This window comes from Gymnoscopelus microlampas (genome assembly GCF_963454915.1).
Source record: "Gymnoscopelus microlampas genome assembly, chromosome: 7".
In the NCBI taxonomy this organism is placed as follows: domain Eukaryota; kingdom Metazoa; phylum Chordata; class Actinopteri; order Myctophiformes; family Myctophidae; genus Gymnoscopelus; species Gymnoscopelus microlampas.
In genome coordinates this window covers 20315960-20343022 of record NC_139944.1, presented here as the reverse complement: position 1 = coordinate 20343022, position 27063 = coordinate 20315960, and the positions used below count along the sequence as shown (strand labels likewise).

Sequence of the window (27063 nt, the reverse complement as noted above, 5' to 3'; positions counted from 1 at the left end):
ACGCAGACTCATGCACATATGGGTTGTGCATAACTTTGCATGCAAGCATGCATTATAATTGTCATTTGCATACATAGTTTCACTTGCAGGCATAGACAGGCATGCGCGCACAAACAAACACACACACACACACACACACACACACACACACACACACACACACACACACACACACACACACACACACACACACACACACACACACCTCAAGTGAGCTAAATTCTCTTTTCCTCTAAACTAAAAGGAAAAAGTTGTAAAACTATGATGTGGTATCAATTAATTAAACCTGAAATAGGAAATGGAATTGAAACTAAATCTGAAATAAATAAATAAACACTAATTAAAAACACAAGACTCTAATAACCCAGCTGTAGATTTGGTACCAGGGACTGCAGATTATATTGTATAGTTTGCATGTCTTTTGTCCAGTCATCCAAAAAACTGTGCATTCTTCTGTAACCAACCACGCTAGATCTATACAGGAACCATTTCTGCACACTATAAATCAAAATGACAGATTGTTTCTCTGTTGCCGCTGTAATATTTCCTTTACTGGCCTAAAATACAATCTGTGAATAAACTCCCCCCCCCACCCCACAATCCGGTGCTCCTAGCAAGTCATAGCCTCTGCTTTTCTTGTTATTTTTCGAGAAAAATAAAGTGAATTTCTTGTGCGTGCGTTAGTCAACTTAATGTCTGTCCATTACTGTTCTGAGTTTCTGCGTGCCGTTCCTATAGTTCCCTGCTGCTGTTTTTCAGGCTGTTCCCCGAGGGTTAGGAGGCTCTCACTCAGATGTAGATGGAGAGCGCGCGGCTCAGGAACATGACTCAAGCCTGCGTCGCCGATATTTATTTGAGTCTTATCAAGCTGCTTTTCTCTCACTTGCCCTGTAGCTCTGTCGGTTTCAGTCTTGTCTGTCGTTCCTCGTTTGTCTGTGCCTCTCGAACACCCATGGCTACAGCCACTGTGTGTGCATTGTGTGTGTGTTAGTGTCTGTGCGTGCATTTGCGTCTTGCAGAAGAAATTAGGTGTCAATTTAATCTAATTGTTATCATATGTTTCATAATCACACCCTTCCTCTCTGTTCCTTTGCTGGGTTTTCTCTCCGTGTTAACATGACAACCTTCCAGCATCTTCTCTCTGCTGCTTTTTGTCCTTCCTCTTTTTCACCTCTCTTGCTTCCTCTTTCTGTTGGTTTCTTTCCATCCGAACATTCCCTTTCCTCTGATTTCATAGGCTTCCTCGACCCCTCCTTACTTACACCCTTCCTTCACTTCCTCATTCCTCTTTTGTATTTCCTCCATTCCTCATCTCTCTCTCTCTCTCTCTCTCTCTCTCTCTCTCTCTCTCTCTCTCTCTCTCTCTCACTCTCACTCTCACTCTCACCCCCAGGCTATAGGTCTCACTTTTAAAATATGTTTTTTTTTTGGTTAAATAAAACTTTTCTCTCTCAAATTAAAATATCGTTGCTGTCGGGCAGAAACCTCCCATCTCCATATTTCAACTTCAGAACTGCAAGCTCGGAGCTTGCAGTTCTGCTATTTTTATTATTTTAAGATGTATTTAGTATGATATTTAATGAGCAACAGTTTTGGACATACAAGGTTTCTTAGCCGACAGCAGCGATATTGTTTTATTGGCACGACAAGCTCATATTGCCATGGCATTAATAGCATATCATTCAACGAGAATACATGTCATAACAAAATGTCTCTCTCTCTCCCTCACTCTCTCTGCTCCTCAGTGTTGCTGCGTGAGGAGGTGGCCCAGCTCCAGGAGGAGGTGCACCTGCTGAGGCAGATGAAGGACATGTTGAGTAAAGACCTGGAGGAAAGCCAGGTCGGAGGCTCCTCCACCAACCTGCTCTCCGCCACCGAGCTGCGCGTCCACCTGAGCGACAAGGAGCAGGAGCTGGACCGAGCCAAGGAGGCCCTACAAGGTCAGGGTTCTATAGGATTATAGGGTTGAAGTGGTTAAACCCATTAACTCTCTCAGTGCCACAAAACGAGTTATCCCGAGTTTTTTCTGAATGCCCTCAGTGCCAAGAACGAAAAATCCCGTTTTTTTTTTTAATTAAAAATGAAAAAACATGTTTTAAAAAAAAAAAGAATGCTCAGAACCAAAGATATCGTGATCCGAAGATTTGCTGCTCCATTCACTTCTTGTTTAACTTATTACTGAAAAGGGCTGTATCTCGGCTCCTGAGCACTTTTTTTTTACTTAAAAAAAAAAAATTGCTGGCACAGTATGAACATATTTTTGTATTTCATTGGCACTTGGAGAGTTGAGACCTATTTTAGAAAAATCGTGAAAGTTTGCTGCTGGGGATTCTACAAATGTTTTCTAAATCCTAACAGTTTTTTGAAAAAAACTAATGCTATATATCAGTGGTTCTCAAACTTTTTCATGTCAAGGACCCCCAAAATGATACGTAGTTGGCCGTGTGACCCCCATCTCAAAATATTTTGTTCTAAGAAATCTCAAAATGACACAGATGCGTTCCCAATCTTAATGGATTAAACGGATTTTGATGCTATATTAACTAACTTTCTCCTTCAAGGACCCCTGGGGGTCCCCGCACCCCACTTTGAGAAACACTGCATCAGACTGTAAGGCTCCATTTGGTTACTAACTGTCAATAATTAGCTTGGGACCCCTGGAACAAACTTCTGCTCTATACTGTGTGTAAAAGTGTCTTGAGACAACTTGGTGTGATTTGGCACTGTAATAAAATGTAATTGAATTGAACCTGCTATTTTCGTTGTACGACACGACACGCAACCAAGTATAAATCAGGCATCAGGGTGACTCCACAACTTATGTGAGCAAGTGAAATATTGGCCTCTGAGTGGAGTTTTTTCCTGAGGGAAGCAGACAGCCGGTTCAATAAAAAGATGTACTGTACTGTAGCAGCGTGAGTGGATCTGAAAAAGATGTTGGACTTTATCTCTGTCCAACAGATAGAATCTAAATTTGTCTGGTTTGTCCCAGAAATGACATAAAATGTTCCCCCATATTGCAGTAGCGTGATGTTTGATGGGCATATCGTCTATGTGACAGAGAGAGATCAGCCGTCAGTCGCCAATCAGTCTCAAAGGGTTACGTCATGCTCCATGTGCTGCCAAGTAACCTCCAAGTTTATTGTCATTTTATTTGAGATCCATAAAGGATGACCTTGGAAGGTTTTGCTCGCCGGTGTATGTCTATTGTCTATTATTAAAGTGGTCTGGAATGCCGTGCTAAGTATGTGGCAGTGGTTGTGTTGCCAGGAACAGTAAAAAATGACATTTCCCTCCAAATATTTAGTGGAGTATAAAGTTGCAGAAAATGTAAATACTCTAGTAAAGTACACATACCTAAATTGTACTTAAGCACAGTACTTGAGTAAATGTACTTAGTTTCTTTTCGAGCAGCGCCTTACCCCTTATGCCTATAAACGTATTAGGCATTTTTTACTACCGGTATTTAGAAAACAGCCAATCTACAAGCTCACAACGCGTCCATGCAGATCGTCTATTTTCACTATTTTAACATGTTTCTCAAAGTAGTACAAATTGACAAATAAGTTTAGGCATAAGGGGTAAGGCGCCGCACAAGACAGGGCACACAGTCTCCTTTAATATGAAAGTTACTGGGGCAGATACCGTGCTTCTACAGTCAAGGTTCTGTGTTGTGCAACCTGTTGAAAAACAGGTTTTGGATGTTGACTGAGGTGGCTGGTGGCAGAACGTCTCCATGTGGAATGCATAATGAGTGACACATATGTTTGTACTTATGAAAAGTACAGGTGCCCTGAGAATTCAACACAAACTATTATTTTCACTTGTGACGTCTCATTGCATCATCCCTGCTGTATCTCTCTCGTTATATTTTGTGTGTGCGACTAAAGCCTAAAATGTGTTCAGCATGCCAATCGGCACAAAACAGACCTGGGTGACATTAGGAGAAACACACCATGACCTAAACTGGTGTACAGTATTGTGTATGCATGAGCAGTGGTGGACAGTAACTTTGACTCCTCAACATTTCTAGGAAGGGAAAATTACATTATGAATTAACTACCGAAGCCCTCTTTCAAATCTGAAAATAGCTACTATTGCTAATATCTACAAGCTCACAACACATTTTGATGCGTGTTATGAGCTTGTAGATCTGCTATTTTCACTATTGATTGATTATTCTAATACAGCAATACTTTGATATTAAAAAGAAAATTGACTTGTAATTTGTCATTTTAGTAATTTATTTTAAAAGGCATGTAGGCTACTTTGGATTATTGGTATTTTTAAAAGCACTTTTAAAAATCCAGCACTTTAACTCAAGTACAAATTTGACAGAGCAACTTTCACTTGTAGTTGAGTCACTTTTGACAAGGAGTATCTACTCAAGTACTGGGTTTCATTGCCTACCACTGTGCATGAGTTTCTGACACTTACCTTCAGGTGATTACATCATTCAATCTGGGCTGCATCTTTGGGAAAAACAATCATCCACAACTGCTAGCTGAGTTGATAGAAGACATAGTACCACCCTGTGGCCATCAGTTGTAACTACACCGTAATTTTTAGTCAAAGGCCCTGTTGAAGCCCAAACTCTTTATTGTTCTGAATGCTTAGATATAGTCTTGCTTTTAATGACTTACTCTTGTGTTGCAGCTATGAAAGCAGACCGCAAGCGGCTAAAAGTGGAGAAGTCGGACTTAGTGAGCCAGATGCAGCAGCTGTACACAACACTGGAGAGTAGAGAAGAGCAGCTGCGAGACTTTATACGTAACTACGACCAGCACCGAAAGGTAACAATGATTTGCTTCAGTTACGATTCTTTAGGAAACTTTTCGGTTCATCGTGAAATCTCTCTCTTCACCGCAAATCTATTCAATTAGATTATTTAGATTTGGGAGAGGGAGCCTATTTCACCCGCACAATAACCCAGTCAATGCGGGGTACTGAAACCTCAACATCCTGATCAACACTAAGCTTTGCCATGTGTTGTCAGTTGGAAACGCCAGGCAAGCTGATATTGTCTGTTTGTAGACATTAATGGCGATGCACCAAAAGTAAATCTAAACCTATATCTGTACTTGGAAGCATTAAAAACACAGGTTGCATCTTTCCAGTCCAGTTCCAGGCTTTAATTTGAGTAAGGAAGTTGCCTGCTTCAACATGTGGTGTGTTTTCCTCAAGTAGGCATGTCAATCAAGGTTTACAATAAATGTGCTATTTTGAAATAACATATTTACACTTGTGATTTATCTTATGTTTTTGGCTGTGTACGATCATTTTCTTTAAAATGCGATAATTTTAACCACTTAAACTCTTTCTATAATGGATCTGAGTTCTGACTTTTCCTTATAGACCAAATTTCTTCGCTAGCTGATCTACAAGTTCACAGCACGTCGCAAAGTGACATGTTGTGAGCTTGTGGATATGGATGCTGGGTTTCAAGGGGTTAAGCCTCCACTCCAGCGCTTTAATTTAACATTTCCCATCTGGCACCACTGAGCCTGTTGATCCTCACAAAAAAAAGGAAAGACGGCTCATAATGCAGAGTGGCTGCTCTGAGCCTAATTTGTTGAATCTTTATTCTGGAGCACCACTGACCCCCATGGACTGTTTAATCACTTGTAAGATCAATGAGAGTTAATAACGATGCGTGTGCGTGCGGGCATCTCTTTCAGGAGAGCGAGGACGCGGTGAAAGCGCTGGCCAAGGAGAAGGACATGCTGGAGAGGGAGAAGTGGGATCTGAGGAGGCAGACTAAAGAGGCCACGGAGCAGGCCAACATCCTACGGTCTCACATGGACATGAAGGAGAACCGCATCAAAGAGCTGGAGGCTGAGCTCACCATGGTACATCACATGCAGTACCTACAGTCACACACCTTCTGCACAAACAATAACTTTAGCCTCTTTTCCTCTATGAAGGGTAACCCAGAACCTGACAGGGGAGGTAGTTCATAAAATGTAATAAAACTTGTTAAAAAAAAAGCCAAAATCAGAATCAACTTTGATGTCACATGACAGGTTTACAGGCCGTTAGCCTCATAGCATAATTGCCTAAGTAATTTTTTGGCCAACACTGCTGCTTCATTGTGCCTTAATTATTGCCTAAATCAGAATGCTTGTTACATTCCAAAGATGACTTTTTGACTTAGGCAGGAATTATTTTGAATGTAGCAAGCATTCTGATGAAACGAGAACATAGGCAATAAGGGAGGAGCTTTGTATCTTTTGAATCTGCTAGTGTGGCCTTGTTCAGACTGCCAGCCCAAATCTGATTTCCTATCCAGATTGGAATCAGATTGTTTTTTATGCAGTCTGAACACGGCTAACATGGATTAAAGTTCTCAGTTCTCATCCCCACGACTGATTTCAGTCATTTTTATTGGATTATTAGAATTCACAAATTTAATTATTATATTATTATGTTATGACAGTATTAGAATTGGTCAAACTAGCAATAGAATACATGCTCAGAAGCATCTTCCATAAATCCCTAATGGTCTCATGATATCGGATATTTCATAAAAGCAAAGATTAAAGCCTCAATCTGCGATTTGTTTCTTCAACCGGTTGGCTGTATGTAGAACTGCAGGTACACAGTTTAGAATGATAATGATAAGGGTTTAGATTAGAACATAATAATTCTATGTATTGTGCTAATAGTTTAGGAAACACAGTGCTAGTGTGGGGGGCTCCTTTCACGCTGTTTCACAAGCCACCGATTGGGACGTGGTCTAACAAAACTTTTCAGCCATAAGATTTGTTTTTACTTTAATCCCTTGGCTAAGGAATGTGATTCAATGATTTGCAAAAATCAGTTTGCATCCGTTTTTTTTTTTTTTGCTGTTCAGACAGCACTTGGGGTGCCAGTGGGAACATAGCCTAAGGCAATAGGGCATCGCAGTGGTGGACATTTTGTGGTGCCACAGATAGACAACCCATTCATTTTTCACTTGCACTATAATAAAGCAAAGCACAATCCACAATGCAGTGCGTTACTGGGAGGCAGGTAGTCATACACAGGTAGACTAGACGGTCCAAATAAAAGCAAACAAATCAAAACAGGGAGCGGGCAAAAATCCCCAAACCAGAGGATAGCAACGTCAAAAAGGCAAACATGGGAAATCAGTTTGACTCAAAGCAAACAAATCCAGGCAGGGAGAAGGCGAAAAGCCAAAAAAACAGGGAATAAAGCGAGATCAGAAACCAAAGAACAAACGCTGGGCAAATGGCTGGAGAGCAGTGAACACACGAGGTACAACAAAGACAATAGGCCTATTTTACAGCAGCCATATTGACATAAAAGGCTGTTTTAATGTTACTTCCTTCACAGGTGTTATCAATGATACGCATTGAGTTTGTGTTCCATTCAAGGTCAAACAGAGTCGGGGTGCTGCTATTGTCCATGTTGGCTCACTGGATAGACTGCTACACTAAAGGGAACAGAGCCTTAATTAGTATCATTGGTAACAAGGAATTAACATTACACTAAACTATTTATGTAAATATGGCTGCGATGAAAAAGGTGGGGAATGGATAGAAATGGTCTGGTAATTAGCTTATTGCAAAACCAGGGAGAGGGGAGTAATTTGGAGCAGGTGTGGATGGAGTGGAAGACAAATGAGAGCAAGAACTAAAATAAACCAATGAACTGAAGTAAAGTAAACCGACAGACAAGGATCAATGGGATGTTACACACCCATTCACACACTTATGGAGGCAACCATGCAAGGCACCAACCTGCTCATCTGGAGTAGTTAGGAGTTCAGTTTCCTGCTCAGGGATATTTCTGGTTCCCATGCAGAATCATACGACCCTACTACTACAGTATATTACCCTACCTCACGCAGTGGTTTTCAAGCGTTTTGCGCCCAACCCTAGGCACAGCAATTGGGAACCACTGACCGTAAGAATTCAATACTAATGTCATCTCTGTTTCTGTGTTTCCCAGGCAAAGCAGTCTCTGCACACCCTGACCAAGGACGTGCCCAAGCGCCACTCCCTGGCCATGCCCTCGGAACCCGTGATGAACGGCAGTCAGGAGTGGGTGATGCAGGCCGACCTACCCCTCACCGCCGCCATCCGCCAGAGTCAACAGACCCTGTACCACTCGCACACTACAGACAGACAGGGTAGGCAACTGCAAACCCCCCTCCCCCTCCCAGACTCCCCTGTCTCCATCTCGCTTTGCCGTTGCTTTCTTGCTTTTACAGACGCACAACATTAACATACTAACAGAGGGTTTCCCCCGAGGTTTCTGTTGGCTCACCGTGGGTGTCTTTCCGATGTACGTGTGTGTTTGTGTGTGTGAACGCGTGTGTGTGTGTGTGCGTATGTGTGTGTCCATATATGTGCCATCTCCAGCCGTGGTCAGGATCAGCCCCTGCCACTCTCGCCAGCCCTCCATCATATCCGACGCATCGGCGGCTGACGGCGACCGCTCATCCACCCCCAGTGACATCAACTCCCCTCGCCACCGGACCCACTCCCTCTGCAATGTAAGAGCTGCCTGCCCCCCCCGAACAAGTAATCACACCTCCGCAATTCTCTCTGTGTCCTCCCTTGCGCCCTCGTTGTCTTCTCTCCCGTCCCGTGTGTCTTCTTGTGTCTGTCCGTCCCTCTGTCTGGCCTGTTGTGGGTGTTAGTCTGCCTGCATGCTGGTGTTTGGCGTGGTCATTTATTGCTTTTTCGTGTTTAAATTCTGTAAGTTGTACAGTGGGTTGAGTGGAGCCGTTTTCTCCAGTGGTGGAAGAAGTATTCAGATTTTGTAAGTAAAAGTAGCAATACCGCACTATAAAAATACTTACTGTTAGATACTTAAATGTTTCCAAAATGTTCAAACTTCTTTCGAAAATAGCCAATCTATAAGCTCACAACGCATTACGATGCGATGTGTTGGAAGCTTGTAGATCGCCTATTTTCGAATAGCCGAAGTATAAAATAGGGCTTAAGTGATTAATGTATGTTTTGTAATAAGTAAAGTAAAGTAAATAAAGTTTTCAAATAGTTGTAGTGGAGTAAAAGTACATTATTTGCCTCTGAGATGTAGCGGAAGTATAAAGTATTGAAAAATGGAAATACTCAAGTAAAGTCAAGGCTCCTCAAAATTGCACTTAAATGCAGTACTTGAGTAAATGTACTTAGTTACTTTCCACCACTGGTTTTCTCCCTAGTTTTCTTCAACTAAAATGAAACGTGTCCCTTTCCCCTCCTTGTTATGTTTCCTGCATTATCCAGTCCATGGAGGACTTGGAGGATCAGAAACGTAAGAAGAAAAAGGAGAAGATGACCCTGGGATCCCTGTCGCGGGTATTTGCTCGGGGAAAACAACGCAAGTCACTGGACCCCGGTCTGTTTGATGGTACATCCACCCCTGATTATTACATAGAGGAGGATGCTGACTGGTGATGCCGTGTGTGCGTATCTGTGTGTGTATGTGTGTGTGTGTGTGTGTGTGTGTGTGTGTGTGAGAGAGAGAGAGAAAAAGACGAGATTGAGAAGTGTGCGCATGTGTCCCCCAAGCAAAGGCCTGAGACAGACTGCTATCGCCAGAAAATGTATATTATTCTCCAAAATGTATGTATGTAATGTAAATTAGATATATATTTATAGATGTACATGTATGCATATGTATATATGTTTACATGCATATAAATATATACATGGGGTTTATGATGATGTGTGGACATGTCTATGCTGTATTATCTTCCAACTGTCTTAAATGTTTTCTTTTTTTTTATAACTGGAGACTTGAAGGACTGCTGTGTATATGTAAATAGGAGGTATTGTGCATCTAGTGTTTGTACTTTACGGTTGCTTTTATCATGCTTTCCCACGTTTCCTCCCTAACGCTTGATTTACACTTCGGCGTGCGGCGACATCGCGCGCTGAAAACAGCCGATCTACGAGGTCACACCCAGTGTTTTTGCAAGAGAAACAAGCGGCCAGGTCTACGAAAACAAGCCCTAGGCCGCATGATCATACACACACTGCAAATTCATCAGCTATTTGAAAATAGCCTATCTTGTAGATCGGCTATTTAAAAACAATCTTGAAACAAATATTTGGAATCTTTTTGAAACATTTTAACGACAACAAATCTTGTATGGGAGTCCCTGTACAGGTACATATTCATTTGTGGGTCCTTGACATGAACATGTTTGAGAACCACTGATTTAAACAACATAGGAAGGAAGCCCAAATAAATAACTACACGTTGGAAAAAAAGCTCCCCAAAAAACACAACCCGCAGCTACCAATATTTACAAGCGACTTTACAGAAAAAAACTACTTGGCAACACTGGTCACAACCTTGTAGATCGTATGTTTTCGGCCAGCGACACCATCGTACACGGAGCATACATCAGGCATCAGTTGCTTATTTGACCCATCTCTAATGTTCCCACAATACGGTCACACCACAGGAACCCGATGTCCATTACAGATATTGTCTGGTATTTAACTGGGCAAAAATGTAAGTCTTAAGAGTAGGGCTGGCGATATGACTTCAAATCTATATCACGATTATTTCAAACTTTAATACCATTAATTCATGAATCGTTTTTTAAGTACTGAAAATGGCAGATCTACAAGCTCACAACGCATCACCTTGTGACCTTTTAGATCAGCTATTTTGGCTATTATTGTATGCCATCATTGTACAACAAAGTATAATACAGGGTTAAGTGGTTAATTCGACTAATCGATTTAGTCGATTATAAAAGATCTATTAGTAATGTTTTGGGGCAATTCGTTTATATTTGCTTCTGGATTATTCAATTAACCTACATGAGCAAGATTAAATCATTCATTGGTTCTAAATATCGTTTTCGATATATTCTTTGTTAATCTCCCAGCCCTACTTTGGAATAGTGATGCTCCTGAAAGTCAATCTGGAGCCAGCGTTTTCTGTAATTAGGTGAAATTGATAATCTAGTATCAATACTCTCAGACCCATCTCAGATTTGGTGGTAACTTTTTCTTTTTGAGTGTCTCCAATTATGGTGGAAAACGGTACAGTACTTTACTGTATGTTATGTGGAAGACATGCAGTGATATGACTATCAGGTTCAGGATACATGTATGAGTATCAGAATATTTGCACGTTAAAACATCGATAAAAGGGACAAGAGGGGATGGGGGCTCCATGTGTTTTCCTATGGAGACCTCTCCTGTTCAATATTACCATGCTGGATTTTCCATTTAAGCCAGTGATACTTTCTGTTACTCTTAATTAACCACTTAAATCCTACGTACTTTGTTGACTTACAGTAGGCACCCCAGGGGTCTGTACTCGGCCCCCTCCTTTTTTCCCCCTACTACACCAAATCTCTTTGCCGAAAATAGGCAATCTAAAAGCTCGATAGATTGCCTATTTTTGCAGAATGTCTGCCCCCAGAGTAGGGACCCAAGTGATGGAAGTTTTACATTCTGTCTTCCGAACGTTTAAGAGCATTTACAAACCAAAATTATCTTTTAAAAAGAAATCATACATAATCAATCAAGCACACCTCAAATGGCTTGCTTCCTAATGCTGTCAAAACAATGTGCAAGTGCCAAAGTTTTAAAAAATAGAGATGTATATCTTTGTCTGTCTACCATTCAGTCACTATTAGCACTAGCCTTGTGAGACTGCTTATGTCTTTGAATTGTATCTAACGTGCCAATAAGAGACATAGGAATTTGCACTAAAGCTACAATCCGTACGTTTTATGTCCTCTCCTAATGGAGAGAGGCAACTGCAGCGATGTCTGAACTACAATGACGTCACTGTCGGGTGGAAACCTTGTATGTCCAAAATGGTTACTTTTACGGAAATGGACAAAGGAACCTGCGTTCCAATGGATCCAGTGTAGTTATTATTTAGTCACAAGCTCTTGTTAATATTTTTCATTGGTTCCGTATTAATAAACCCCACACACACTTAACCACTTTCAGTGTGTAACACTCATTTCCCCCAAAAAAATAAAAACATTAAATATGGAGATACAAGGTTTCTGCCTAACAGTGACAATATCTCTAGTGTACAATCAAGTGCTCCATCTGCTTCAAATAACTTGACTTGTAAACCACCTACCCGTCACCAGGGTCTAAATATCTCCATTTAATTCTAGGGGGACCACCCCCAACCACTGCAGATGCACTAGGTTTATTCTATTAACATACTCTATCATACAGATTGGTCAAAATAATGTTTTATTCAGTACAAAAAGTCATGGATTGTAGCTTTAAAACCCCCTTGCATGGTCACCAGTGTTGCTTTGGTTAGAAAAAGCCTGTTCATTACCAGTCTAATTAATTAACAATCTCAACCATCCACTGTTAACCACTTAAACCCTCTAGTCTTAAGCCCAGTCCGCTTGCAACTACTTGCAACTACTTGCAACTAGTTGCAACTGCAACAGCTTGCCACCACTTGCAACTACTTGCAGCCCATTATCCCCAAATTGCACCGGTCTGCAACTGGTCAGTCCAGACCGTTGCAATTTCTTGCAACTGGTTGCAAGTTGCGACTAGTTGCATTGGTGTGGACTGGCCTTTTGAGAACCGGACTTGAGTTGCGACTGTACTTTGACCGTTTTTTCCCATCTACACCAAATTTCTTTGCCAAAAATTGCCGATTGCGTTGCGACGCATTGTGAGCTTGAAGATCGGCTATTTCTGACAGATGTTCACCCAGAATGTGGATGCTGGGGTTCAAGTGGTTAATTATCCCTTTCCAACTCCCCCGTTATCAAGTGCTTTGTTTGCATTATGAATGCACAGCCCTTTTTTCCTTTTGTTGTTGATGTTGTTTTGCTTTGTGTAAAAAAAAAAACCCTCTCTTGTTTCTCCCATTCGGGGTTAAAACAATTCTCTGTTAAATGTTTTGTAATTTAGGAGATGTTGCATAAAAAGAGTAAATCTATTAAAGTATTTTATTTAAATAGAACAAGAGGTAAACTTCACATATGAGATGGTCTCGCTGCAGCTGCTGCAAGCAGATGGGTCAGGACGTTTAATCATTTTCAAAAATGAATAACGATTGAAATGAAATATTTTAAAAATAAAACCAGCAACTAAATATAGACGCTGCGTTGTGTTCCATGAGTAATGTGTTCTTGTGTTCCTAGCCTAGCGTGTCTCCTTCCTCTCCCGCCATTTGTAACAGTATCCCTCACCACCTACCAGTGAGTAACAAAGAGTCTCTGTTTCTGAACTGGGGGATTATTCCTTGCACTTGTCAAAACTTGTCAAACATCTTGGACATTGCATGTATTGTGTTATGACCGATTTTATACTTCATCGGATGCTGGTGTCGCGTGCTGAAAATAGTCAATCTACAAGCTCACAAAGCGTTGCATCCGTGGCGCGATGTGGGCCTGTATGATTTGCTGTTTTTGACGCACGAAACCGAGAGCAACAATTAAGCATTACAACTGAGCATACAAACTACAATATGTGGATTCATCATGGGATTCATTCTGGATTTGTTGGCTCAGTATGAATCAGTTTTTCTGCATTTTAAACAGTTGTGTTAATGTGTTTTATGAATAATCCCCATGTCCAATATGTTACCCTAATGCCTAAGTCTCCATCATAACCACTGGGTAGTCATTCAAGTAACTTTACTTAATAACGTAATGCTGTAGTAGCCTACTGTACTGAGAACTGACAAATCTCTACATACTCATCAAATACAAACTCTTTGGCCCATATTGTAAAACTGTACAGATCGGGAGATCTATCTTTGAATATAATTAGAGATTAGAATTCACTTTATTCAGCAACATAATCTCTTTGCTGTGCATAGCAGAGAATCGCTCTGGCTCCATCTACTGGCTATATAGAGTAGTACACTGTGTCTTTACATTGAGGACAAATAAGAGGTTTCATGAAATCATTTACACTCAGGCTGCCATCAGCTGTGACTTGCTTCACTAGGAATAAACCAGAATGCTTAATTTCTGATGTAGGCATAATCACATACGTGACAGTGACTTGGATAGTGTGCCATTAATTGTGCCTGAGTATTGTTGCACAATGCACACACTATAGGGTGATATGCGCCAATATGGTGCTAATCCAAATATAAATCAGGCACATTGTATGCAATCTTATTATAGTTTTTATTTTCACTTATTTTTGAGTTGTTTTCAATTTCTGTTTATAGTTTTGATTCGTTTTTAAGGGTTTCCTAGTTTAGTTCTTTTTTTTTTTTTAAAGGCTTAGTTTTAGTTTAGTTTTTATTATTTTTAGTTTAGTTTGTTTTATTTTAATATGGATAATTCAGCTGCAACATTCAACAAGATCAGAAAATAGCAAATATAGCAGATCTACAAAACGTTGTGAGCTTGTAGATCTGCTATTTCTGAAGATGTTTGACAAAACAACGGACATTTTCTCCATGATTTTAATTTTAGTTTTGTAAATACACAAAACTGTTTCAGTTAGTTCTAATTCATTTTTAAAGCCTTGTTTTTGTTTTTCAGTTCACTTTCAGTTCACTATAATCACCCTGATTGTATTTTGTCACTTTTGGGTGGAAACCTTATATATATATTTATCCAAATAGATCTGCTATTTTCACACTACTTTTGTGTGACACTCTTGTAGATGAAGTAGGGCATTCATTTACGAAAACAGTATTAGAGACAGAGCACTGGTTCAATTATAAACTGACTCTAGATGAGTCATTTTGATCTCTATGTCCCTTTGACCCTAAACCCTTCCTTTATGCCACATGCCGTAACCTCTCCCTGAACCAATCCAGACTGTGACAGATTCTCAAGCTTCACACAGCAGAGCCTGTCTGATGGCGAGGACCAGCTGGACCGCCTCCAGCAGGCGGAGCTTACTAGAAACACGCCCATGGCGCTGTGGCGGGCGGGAGCGGTGCAAGCCTGGCTGGAGCTGGTCATGGCAATGCCCATGTACTTGCGCGCTTGCTCGGAAAACGTCAAAAGTGGCAAGGTACACATCTAATACATGCCAATATTACAGTGACAGAGGGAACAAAGAGTGTGTGTGTGTGTGTGTGTGTGTGTGTGTGTGTGTGTGTGTGTGTGTGTGTGTGTGTGTGTGTGTGTGTGTGTGTGAGAGAGAGAACAGTTATTACTAGTTTTTAGATCCAAAAATGGAGAGAGTGTCGTCTAGTGAGGTGTCTCCAGGCCTCACGAGAAAGAGGTTGGGGTCAGGGTTTGGATTTTGCATTTAGATGTAGGGTTACGGATTGAATTTAGGGTTAGATTTAGGTTTGGGGTTGGATTTAGGCTTATGGTTAGGGATTAAAATGCAAAGGAAAAAGGTTAAAGCGGCACTATGTAATTTTATTTATGAATACAATGTAATTTTGTCCAATCTGTATGGTAGAGTATGTTCAATATAATTTATAAAATTGGGGTGGTTGCATTTTGTCTCCTTGCAGCTCTTCTATTGAGACAATTACATTGTGTCAAAGGTCATGTGATGTCTCACCTAGACACGGGATCTGACATGAATGACCTGATTCAATTTATCCCCTGAGCAAGCAGGCAGGCTCTATTAACTCAATGGTAAAAAGGTCAGCACTTGCACAGGAAACAGCTTTTTTTAATGAAAATTTGCCATCCTAAAGTGTTAGTGTTCTCACAAGCATAGAACGTGTGCGTGCGTGCGAGCGCGTGCCTGCATACATGAACGCACACATAAGTTTTACTTATGTGTAAACAGTTCATTGAACTAATCGATTATAAAAAAATATCCATAATCCATAATGTAATATAATAATCGATTAACACATTGCCTGCCAAAGACATACGTCCTTTCAAAAAATAAACCATTTTTTCAGTGATTACGCAAGAGGGCGCTCTTCGCCAACCTATGAATGATCCCTTGACTGCGAGAGAAGGCTAGAACCGGAAATGACGTCATCCCAAAAAAAGTCACTCCGTCCACTCCTATGTTATGAGATTTAGAAAAACACATCTAGCTCGGATTTCTTCTCCCAGACTGTGTTGTTTTGGTGAAAACGAGCCATATTCAACTGCCAATAACAACAGAACGGACCATCGCGGTTAAAATGTTTTTGTTCCGGTGGATAGACACGAGACCCTCCCCCTCCCCCCAGACAGCTTTTGTTTATATCCGTGTCCACATCGTGACTTCCCTGGCTCTCTGTGGATCGTCAAAATTAGGTAAAAACACTGGCAGAGGCGGATGAATTAATGAATTAATACCAGTGAATGTGTTAATAATCAATCCCTATTTTGGGCATGTCATAATGAGCAAAATGTTAGATTTGTTTTTACAACATAAGTCAAATATAGTGAAAATAGCAGATATACAACTTCACACCACGTCTCATCGGATGTTTTCACAACATTTTGCAAGACACTCGTTGTGAGGCAGGAAGAAGTGCTGTGACGTGATGTGATGAATACTGTGGACCTCTGGGCTGTGCAGGTGCTGCTGGGGCTGAAAGATGAGGATCTGGAGCTGGGCCTGGGCATCAGCAACCTCCTGCACCACAGGAAACTCAGACTGGCCATAGAGGATTACAGGAACGCTGGAGGTGACCGAGTGTGAGTGCCAGCTTAAGCCTGAGTTATACTTGACTGTGTGCCGTGCCGCTCGTCGGAAATAAGTAGGTTGGAGAGGCTTATTGTCGTTATCAGCCGAGAACGCGGGAGTCCATCCACGTTACAATGCGCTTAATCTCTCAAAACAGATTCTGCTCTGTCAGCACCACTGCCCTAAACATGTAGTGTTGTTGTTGGTGGAAATAAATACAGAGGCACCCAGGAGGAAGTGGACAAAGAAAGGGGAGGAGCCAAACCAAGGAAAACCAAAACAAAGGGAAAGAATATATTTATTCCTTTTCTACCGAATGGGTTCCCAGATTGCAATGCGCTAGACCCCTGGGACCATCAGCTCCCAGTACTTGCCGTACAACTTGCAGCACCTAAGCCGTGTTACTCATACGCTGAGTTGGCAGTGCCCGTTATCAAACCCCATGACCTTGTGGCCCAAAAGCGAGTGCTCTACCCCAGGGGTCTAATCACCCTTTACTCATGTGTGCACCTTGCTTTTTGAAGACCATGTCAAATGGGAGGTCAGAAAGGACTAAAAGGATCAGGATCAGTGGAAGTACTCGATACTTGCATAAAAGTACAAAAGTATTGGCATCAAAATATACTTACTGTACAGTAGAGTGCAAGTACTCATTAGAATGGCCCATTTCACAATAACATAATTGTCAAACGTTTTTGAAAGTATAGCAAGCTCACAACACGTTGCTTTGTGTCGCGAGAGGGAACTCATGCAGGGTACAGAATAAATAAGTGAAATTGGAAGTTATGACTCAAAGAAATGAGCGGACAAAATTGTAACTGGAACACTATAAATTTTAAGCTGATAAATGGTTTTGGGTACTCTCTCCTGATTGACTCTCACCTGAATTGATTTAAAGAGTTGGAGAGATGGGGAGACCCCTGTTATTAAACAAGCACTCAATAGCAATGATTACTATCAGAATATAGTGCTTTAACCTGTTAACGAAAACATTTAGTTTAAACCAAAAAATATCACTTACCCTAGCTTTAATTACTTGAGTAAATGTACTTAGTTACTTTCCACCACTGCTTAGGGGCAAATGATGTGTTTCAAGCTGTTAACTTGTTGACTACATAATCCTCAATGTCCAGGGTTGAGCTCTTGGCTCAGGATGTTGTATGATAGATAATGTCTTCTCTTCTCTATGCACGAGATAAGGTCCAGCACACGCAGCAAGGCATCTTCCATAGTTTAACACTGAAATCCCTGATGTAATAGTGGACATGTTTCAGCCAATATGGGCTTATTTAGCACAACACACACACACACACACACACACACACGCACGCACACACACGCACACACACCTGGTACTAATATGGAGCAAATGTGTTGCATCAGTATTTGCAAGCATTATGGTGCAAGTATGGAAAACCAATCAACAACAACAAAAGAAAAACACTTTTTTTTCCACAATCAATTCATTAAGGCCATTTGGAGTTAAGACTGAAACAGCCCCATCATCACAGAATCGTCCTAAAAGGTACATGTGTACAGTTCAGATCAAAAGCAGCATTACAGGGTTAGGGTCTGTCAATAGTCTATCATTTAGTACAGACTTTGATGGACAGGGGGACACATGAGTTCTTAAAGAGGTTGAGCTGTACTGGGGGACTCTGAAGTGTCTGCCTTAGGGAATAACCTTTAACTCAGGGTGGAGGACATGGGTGAGGTCTGAAATAATTGTTAAACCTATAATTGTGGTGTGCTGAGGAGGGATGAGCCTGCGACTGAACGTTCACCTCGTCTCAAATACAAACACAACACAATTATAACTACAAATGCAGGCGTAAATTGGTGGACAGTGGACAGTTCAGAAACCTGCCTACCAATGACATCATGGATGGGGAATCCAAGCTAATAGAAACTACAGTTTTTCCTGAAAGCTAGCATGCTGAAATAGAAGCCATTGAAGATGAAAGTTTGAAATCTTGTTTGAAATAACTAAACCTGCCTACCGATGATGTCATTTCTCAACCATCCACAGCCCACCTCTGAGACAGAGCAAGTAGACAGAAATGGTGCCATCTTATGGTGAGCATTAGAGAGGACCAATTATATGAAGATAAGGTTGACAATGGGTTAAAGTGCTCCTTTAACCCTCAGACTAAATTCACTGCTGTCGAACAGAAACCTTGTATATCCATATTTCAACTTTTTATGTTTTTTCAACAAATGAATCCCTACTATGGCTAATGGACTATAATCATCCGCTATTAGGCTGTCTAAAGCGTCAGAGATGGACCACCACTGGGTGGCCAACACATGGCTGTGTGACGTGGGCCTGGCACAGTACTCCCAGACCTTCCACACTCAGCTGGTGGACGGCCGGGTGCTGAACTCCCTGAGCCGCAGAGACCTGGAGAGACTGCTGGACGTCAGCAACCAGTTTCATCAGACCAGCCTCCTGCTCGCCATCCAGCTGCTGCAGATGCTCAACTTTGACAAAGAGGTCCGATGACCCACATAGTGTGTGTGTGTGTGTGTGTGTGTGTGTGTCATGCTATATACATGCTATATACATGCTATATACAGTATAGCATGACACACACACACACACACACACACACACTCACACACACACACACATGCCATTTTTAAACCCAACCCTAAAGCCGAAAATGGTGGAAATCGGTGCCTGACACCGGCGCTCAACTAAGTATAAATCAGGCATAACTCTAACCCCAACCCCTAAACCTAACCTCTAAATGCCTTTTTCTAACCCTAACCTAAATCTTTATAACTCAAAACATTTCTTTAACCATAACACAACCATTTCTCTAGTGATGACCAGGACTATCTATTTCTGAAGTTCCACTATTCTTGTGGGGACATATGGCCCTCACAAGTACACACATGCGCACGCACGCACGCACGCACGCACGCACGCACGCACGCACGCACGCACGCACGCACGCACGCACAGACACAGTGACCACACACATCCTCCGCCCATACATGGCTGGTGTTTTCCTTGGCCTCGGCCATATTTACGCTGGTGTGGTTATCTGTGCGTTGTGTTTCCACAGGCCCTGCAGACCCGCCGGGCTCAATGTGAGCAGCAGGATCAGGACCCCATTGTTTGGACATGTCACAGGGTGATGAAGTGGGTCGCAGACATAGACCTCAAGGTGGGTGGGAGGAGGGGTCAATGACCACACTCACTTCACTAGTGGGTTTTACAGGGCAGACTGGAACACGCACGCACGCACGCACGCACGCACGCACGCACGCACGCACGCACGCTCGCTCGCACGCACGCACGCACGCACACACACACACACACACACACACACACACACACACACACACACACACACACACACTCATCCTATATTAAAATTGGCTTAAGGGAGGAGGTGCGGGCAGACCATGTCGGCCGGCCAGTGCTCTATAAAGCCAATTTTAATATAGGATATACTGTATACACATACACACACACACACACACACATACACACACACACACACACACACACACACACACACACACACACACACACACATACACTTACAGTATATACAGACTCGGCACTACAAGAAAGTCCGTAGCAAAGTATCCTGCAAAACATAACAAACTAGAAAAAGTGCTGTGAGGCATTTTGTTCCAAAAATGTGTTTTGCTAAATTAGACCTGCTGGTGGCGCTATAACAGGCCAAGGTGAAAAGGGTGGCATTTTTTCCTCGGCCTAGTGGGAATATGTGTGCAAAATGTCACAGAAATCGCACGTTGCGTTCATGATTTGAGGCATTTTGTTCAAACGGGCCTATCCAGCAAACTTTGGAAGCCAATGTTAGCCAATTAGGATGGAATATGAAATATCGGACACTTCCATCTTGATCACATGACTAAAGAGATACTGTGTACCGATTTGCGTGATTTTTGGACAGATTCTGAAGGAGTAATAGCAAAACATTTGTTTTACAAAAGTCAGGCAATGTTCGGAATTCAGTCTCTGTAGGAGTAATATGAATAACATTGTTCTGCAAAAATCGGCCTACTGGCGCTATAATAGGCCAATGTGAAAAGGGTGGCATTTCTTCCTCGGCCTAGTGGGAATGTGCGTATAAAGTTTCACTGCAATCGGACGCTGCGTTCATGATTTGAGGCATTTTGTTAAAAACAAGACACTCTTGCGAACTTTAGATGCCAATCTTAGCCAATCAGGATGGAATATGAAAAATTGGACAGATCCGTCTTAATCACATGACTATAGAGATTATGTGCACCGAGATGCATGATGTTTGGACAAAATTTGTAGGAGTAATATAAACAAGTAAGACGCGCGAACGCGGGAAGCGGGAAGCGAACGCAGCTTGAAAATAACAATAAGAAGAATAGAAAGGAATGAGCAATTGTAGAGAAGTGGGTGGTACTAAGGCGTTTTCAACTTGCCATCCGGCCTGAAATATGCACAAATGACATGGAATTCTTAGATATCCCAATAGATGAACTCGTGTAGATGCTTTTAGATGTGTTATTTTTTGACTGTAGCTGCTATATTTCTCTCAGAGGAGTGTAATTAGTCACCCAGGGGCAGGCGGATTTCAGCCACACTCTGAGATCTGTCACCAGCCAATGAGAGCGTGAGTCACATGGGGGCGCGGCTGCACACAGGCAGTGCACACAGACACACAACCCGAGCACGGTTTCATAGTAAGCTCCACTTGCGCGGCTCCTTCCGCTGCGTTCGCAAAAAAAATGTTTCCCAAAAATCGTCCACCTGGTGGCGCTATAACAGCCTATGAGAAACATTTGGGGCAAAGGTTCTGCTCTGGTATTCAGGGAGTGTGTGCACAGTTTCACGTTGATCGGGCCAACGGTACCAGAGATTATCTGTTCACGGACGGACGGATGGACACACACACGGACGGACACACGGACGGACAAACGGACAGGGTCCGAAACATCTCTGCCACGCCTTCGACCTAAACTATAAATAAAACCGTATAATGCCCTCATCAATTATTATTTTTTACTTGAAATAAAAGTATAGTATAAAGTATAATATAACATTTTGTATATTTTGTACTAGGCCACTAAAATACAAAGCACCATAAAAATAGATGGTCAACAGTTCAGACTAAATAAATTCCACACAGCAAGCCTCGGTTATTGCTGTAACCCTTCTTTACAACATGATCAAAGGTCAAGCCATCGGGAACAATGTACTGTACAGTACTATGTATACTATGTGCTGTTTACCAGTAGCCTATGTACAGTCTGTACTGTGTGTGTGTGTGTGTGTGTGTGTGTGTGTGTGTGTGTGTGTGTGTGTGTGTGTGTGTGTGTGTGTGTGTGTGTATGTGTGTGTGTCCTCAAAAGTAGACCAATCACAGCTATCATCTCTACATGCATGTAGTCATGAAACAGAAGCTCCTCTGGCCAAAAACACAGGAGCAATGCCTGGTGAAATCAAAGTCATTGTACAACTTGTGTTGAAAATGTGATCATAGTTGTTAACATCATGCATGTAAAATCAGTTATTTTGCTAATTTCTTAGTTCCAACTAACCTCGTGTCACCAGGCTTTCCGCTGTACCTGCCTACTCATTTGCACATACTCACACAAGCAGCATTTCTGTATCTGTTCTAGACCCTGATTGTATCAGCAATATGCTAAGCAAATTGATCCCAGTCTAGTTACATCCAAATTGTTTTTGTGATTCAGAAGCTCCTCCTAGAGTACAAGTCCTGTAGGGAGGGGAGTGCTGTCCCCATGGTGTGGTCGGTCAAGCGCACCACCCTCTGCAGGGCTCACTGGTCCCAAGAGGAGCTATTTCAACGGTGATAGGCCCCTGTCGGAATGCATTGTGTATAGTAGCAGGTAGAGGAGTATCTTTGAACTTTCTCAGCTGACTTAGGTGGTACAGGTGCTGTTTCCCAGTTATGTGCACACTGATGTACCGGTACTTAAAACTGCTCACCCTCTCCACTGGTGTCATGTTGATCATTATGGAAAATGTACTGTCATTCTCTCCCATAGTTTACAAAAATCTCCTTGGTTTTACCGTTTGAATTATGATCTATCACCACCAACTGTGGCTTAAGCCTGTTTTTGTCATGCGACTGTGTTACTCACCAAATATCATCATTGGGTAGCGACATGGACCACAATAATTAGCTCCCACTCTTTTAGAGAAAGAAAACATAATGTCCACTGTGCTTGATCTTCAGGAGTATGCAGATGGTCTTCAAGGCAAAGGAGTCCATGGAGCTATGCTGGCTCTGGATGCCTCCTTTGACACAGAAGCCATGGCCAGGGCCCTGGGAATCCCCTGTAACAAACACATGCTGCATCGACACCTGTATGAAGAGATGAAATCCCTCTCCATAGCTTCAAGGTACATTATCAGAATCAGACCTTCCTAAACACACCTTCCTAAGCACACTTCATCATAAAATCATAGCCTCTCATGTCATTTGGTAAAGTGGTAGCATAGTGTTGAAATGTGTCAAAATAAATAAATAAACATTAGCTTAGAAATTAGACCGTAACCACATTCATCATGTTGGCCCTATTGAGGCATGTCATGAATTAAGAAATGTCAAAGAAATAGCAAAAATAGCAAATCACAATTTGTCGCAATACGTTGTGAGCTTGTAGATTTGCTATTGTTGCTATTATTTTATACAAGTACAAAATTGGGCTTTATGTGGTTAACAATTTCCATTACAATTTAATTATTGTGTCGTACATTCACACCATTGTTACATAACATTTAGGTAACATTACAAATATGACTGTATAAAATAGGGCTTAATGGTGCGTTCACACCCCACTTTGTCGCTGTGTTGCTTTGTATCTGTGTTGCTCAACGCGGTCGCTGACGTCATCAAACGTGCGGACATCGGAGCTATAGTTGTAGCTTTGTACCTTTGTATCTGGAAGTTGAACCCAGCTCGACTTGAATTTGTAGCTTTGTATCTTTGTCGCTAGAGCTACAGCTACAAACGTCGGATGTATCTTTGTATCTTCATGTTGCTGGTTTCCATTGAAAATGAAAGGTAGCATGTATCTTTTAATCTGCCCGTGTGAACGCACCATACGTGGTTAACAATTTCCATTACTATCTTATTTGACTGTCGTACATTCACAGCATTGTTACATAACCTTTACATTATTTACATTACAAAATCCAATAACAGTGGGACACCGATAGCCAAGTGGTTAAGGTGCATACCACATCTGATGCCTGACTAACAGTGAGACCCCTGTTCAATTACCCGGCCGGGCCGACACTCCCTGACTCTTTCCCTGTTTCCTGTCTCTCTGCATTGGTAACCATCAATAAAGGCAAGAAAAGACAGAATAACTCATGTGAATAAACAAATGTATACTACAGTAAGTGATGAACTTCTTTCCATGGTTTACTTTCACAGCTGTGATGAGCAGAACAGTGAGACCTCAAGTTCCTCCTGTCATTCCCCTGCCATTGCAAACCATTACATCATGGAGCGGGAGTCTGTGAGGAGAAGATCTGGCAGGGTGTGTTATTATTTTCACAAGCAACCTGCATTTATTGATTTAATAGCAAGGCTACTGCAGTGCGTGTTTCAAATGATGCCACAGTACAGTATGTGTATGGTTTCATTGCTATATACCTGAGGTTCTCAAACTTTGAAATTTCGGGTCCATTTGGTTCCATTATTTGTATACTTTCAGAGTTACAGACTTGTAAGGGTCAATGTAGAACCCCTCAAGGAACCCTGAGAGTCCCTGGACCCCACTTGTAGAACCATTGCTTTATGCAATGCTGCTCTGAATGAAAGTTATATATATGTTTGTTTTTCTCGGATTGTTCACTCTTGCCTTTCAATTCTTCCAGAGTCCTTTGAGGTTGCATTCAAACAGCCAATCAGTGGAGCGAGGCCTGGGTTTCCATGGCAGCTGTGGATCTCTGCCTAGAGAGGCCAGAGTGCAAGTTGTGCCGAGGACCAAGAGAAGCCCCATGTACACCTACAACAGTGTCGAAATTACCAACGTCTGAACCGCCAGCACAGTTTGAATGACATTGTTGTTTACTACTGACAGATTGCCCCTATATAAAGCATGTAACCTAATCACCGGACTGGTTCAAGGGGAATTCAAACTGTGCTACATGGCCAGGGTTCAATTTGTAAAAGAAACAGAGGGGGACATTTTCTTAACCACATTCCCTTTGCTTCATCGTGCTTCATCGCATCACAATGAGTTGTGAGCTTGTAGATCTGCTATTTTTGCTATTTTTTAAAGCTTCTGTAGATATACTGACAACACACTGTTTCAACTTTTACATCCAAATGCCTTTTATATTGTCCTGCTTCGCTATAACCTGGAAACCACACATCTAGTTAATAGGCTAGTATCTAATGTGAGTTAAATTTAAAAAATAATATATATAATTAATTCTGTACTTTTCTCCTTTGTATGTGAAATCAGTCCTATGAGCTCTTAAATCTGTAGTTATTTTCAGTGTGTCTCCAGTATGTACATACATACAGTATATTTCAGTATTAAAATGTTCTTTTAAAAAAATCTAATTTTCTTTTGTAGATGGTCATCATAGCACCTTTTATCCAAAGCCCTTTACAAGGTTAATTTACATTCACAGACACATTCACACACTGATGAAACAACGCAAGACCCCACCTGCTCATTGGGAGCAGTTTGGGCAGTCGGGGATCGAACCGGGATGATCCCCATGGCTCTCAGACGGCCGGTCTGCCTCCTGAGCCACTGCTCGACCCCGCAATTGAACCTATAGATATTCAGGTCATGTAACATCACAGAAGATGCACAAGGAAGCCTCCTGAGTCAACAAATGATGCTGCTGGAGATACTGCAGAGTGAGTGGGGGTGATGTGCTGCTGTCTCCATAGTTATCAGCTGCTATTCTGTCCAGGCAGAGCTCTATTTTCTGTACCTCAAGTCATCACCAGCTCTCTATACATGTGATGGGAGGGATGTAGGCTGGAGGTTTTCTGACCTAAAATCAGTTACAGATGTCCTCCACATCTTCAGACCCATTAGATGTAAGGTGCAGTGCAAGGCTTGTCATCATTACATTGACAAGATGTAGCTGGCCTCTGGTTAACACAACACTGGAGTGGAATACTCCAATGTATAATTTATTATCATTTCTGTCAAGTTTTTGCAGCAAATCACGACAGCAAATTCTACCGCGCAGGACTGTACCTTAAGGAAGCCTATGATGTGCACATGCCTGTACACTCCAGCAATTAAACATTCCACATGTTCAGTTTATTCAAGAGCTAGTGTTAACAAAATATTATCTAACCAGTCTAGATTGTCATCACTAATTAAGATGACATTTTCAGCACTTGAGCAATGTGTAAAACTGATGCAAACTGCAGTTTCACTGCATTGATCAGTTTATTATAAACTGGCAATGGCCAAAGTCAATTGTCAAACTTGGCACTGGCTCCCCGTCTCAGCCAGGATCGACTATAAGGTCCTACTAATCACTCACAACTGCATAAATGGACATGCCCCTCCCTACCTACAGAAACGAATTAAGCCTCCACAAACCTCCACCCGCAACCTCAGATATACGAGCAGATTCCTCATCCATGTCCCTGGTACCAATCTACGTACTATGGGGGACCGGGCCTTCTGCTCTGCAGCGCCGCGCCTGTGGAACAGCCTTTCTATTGATCTGAGAGCACCACAGACCCTGGACTCTTTTAAAACAGGCCTGCTGACTTTTTTGTTTTGGAGGGCATTTTCGTGTTGAATTGTTGTTTAGCCACATCTGTTTTTAAACCCTGCTTTTTTAACCTTATATGATTGATGATGTGTTTTTACCATGTGGCACTCTGAGATTCCTTGTGAATGAAAAGTGCATTACAAATAAAATGTATTATCATTATTAAAACAAAGTGAATTATGTTAGATCCCATTTCTTGGTATAGAACCAATGTAGGATAGGTATAGAAGAAAATGTGAGCCCTATACTGCATAGGAACACGAAACATGCAATTTCTCTGCAGTGACTAGTGGCAAACTCTTTGCAGTTACACTAGAGGGTAAATCCACACAGAACTAAACAGGTTTGTCAACCTGTGTGAGGTGAAGGTATAGGTACAAGCGGGAAGATTATACTGGTTCAAACTCGTTTCACTTCTAAAATATTCAACCACTGCCCTGCTGGAATTAAGTTACTTAAAGGGATATTTCATTTTAAAACATGTTAGGGGTCTTTTTGGGGCCGTGTTTTTTCCAATTACTTTTTTCCTTTATTTTATATTTTATTTCTTCATTTTATAAAGAATTTTCCCAAAACATCATTAGAAATAAATGCAAAGGGCAATTGAAAAAACACGGCCCCCTCACGTATTAGAAGGACAATATCAGTCATCAGAACCAGGCACGGTGTTTTCAATTAATCCATCATGGTTAAAATGGATTTTGAAGTTACAATGGGTTTGTATAGGAAGGGGGCGTGTCTGATAAAATTAATAACAAATATTGAAATACTGAATCAAGC

General features: G+C 41.7%; 2 protein-coding genes across 4 annotated transcripts in view; both read left to right on the top strand.

Moving 5' to 3' along the window:
- Nucleotides 1–10031, top strand: part of LOC311049583 (kazrin-like) — an 84213-nt gene extending 74182 nt beyond the window's left edge. For all 3 annotated transcript variants that reach the window (XM_084063241.1, XM_084063242.1, XM_084063243.1), the window contains 6 exons: nucleotides 1746–1940; nucleotides 4657–4793; nucleotides 5679–5849; nucleotides 7954–8134; nucleotides 8367–8500; nucleotides 9240–10031. In XM_084063241.1, coding sequence (XP_083919367.1) covers nucleotides 1746–1940; nucleotides 4657–4793; nucleotides 5679–5849; nucleotides 7954–8134; nucleotides 8367–8500; nucleotides 9240–9410 — 989 coding nt within the window. In that variant the 3' untranslated portion in view covers nucleotides 9411–10031. The remainder of the gene's footprint in view (nucleotides 1–1745; nucleotides 1941–4656; nucleotides 4794–5678; nucleotides 5850–7953; nucleotides 8135–8366; nucleotides 8501–9239) is intronic.
- A 1355-nt stretch (nucleotides 10032–11386) lies between these two features.
- Nucleotides 11387–24969, top strand: LOC311048496 (kazrin-like; the record flags this gene model as incomplete). Its single annotated transcript, XM_084061755.1, has 9 exons — nucleotides 11387–11401; nucleotides 13115–13175; nucleotides 14755–14954; nucleotides 16425–16543; nucleotides 18795–19026; nucleotides 19604–19705; nucleotides 22751–22917; nucleotides 23957–24062; nucleotides 24403–24969. 9 exons carry the CDS (start codon nucleotides 11387–11389, stop codon nucleotides 24562–24564), a joined length of 1164 nt encoding a protein of 387 aa, XP_083917881.1. The 3' UTR covers nucleotides 24565–24969.
- Between the last annotated feature and the right edge of the window lie 2094 nt (nucleotides 24970–27063).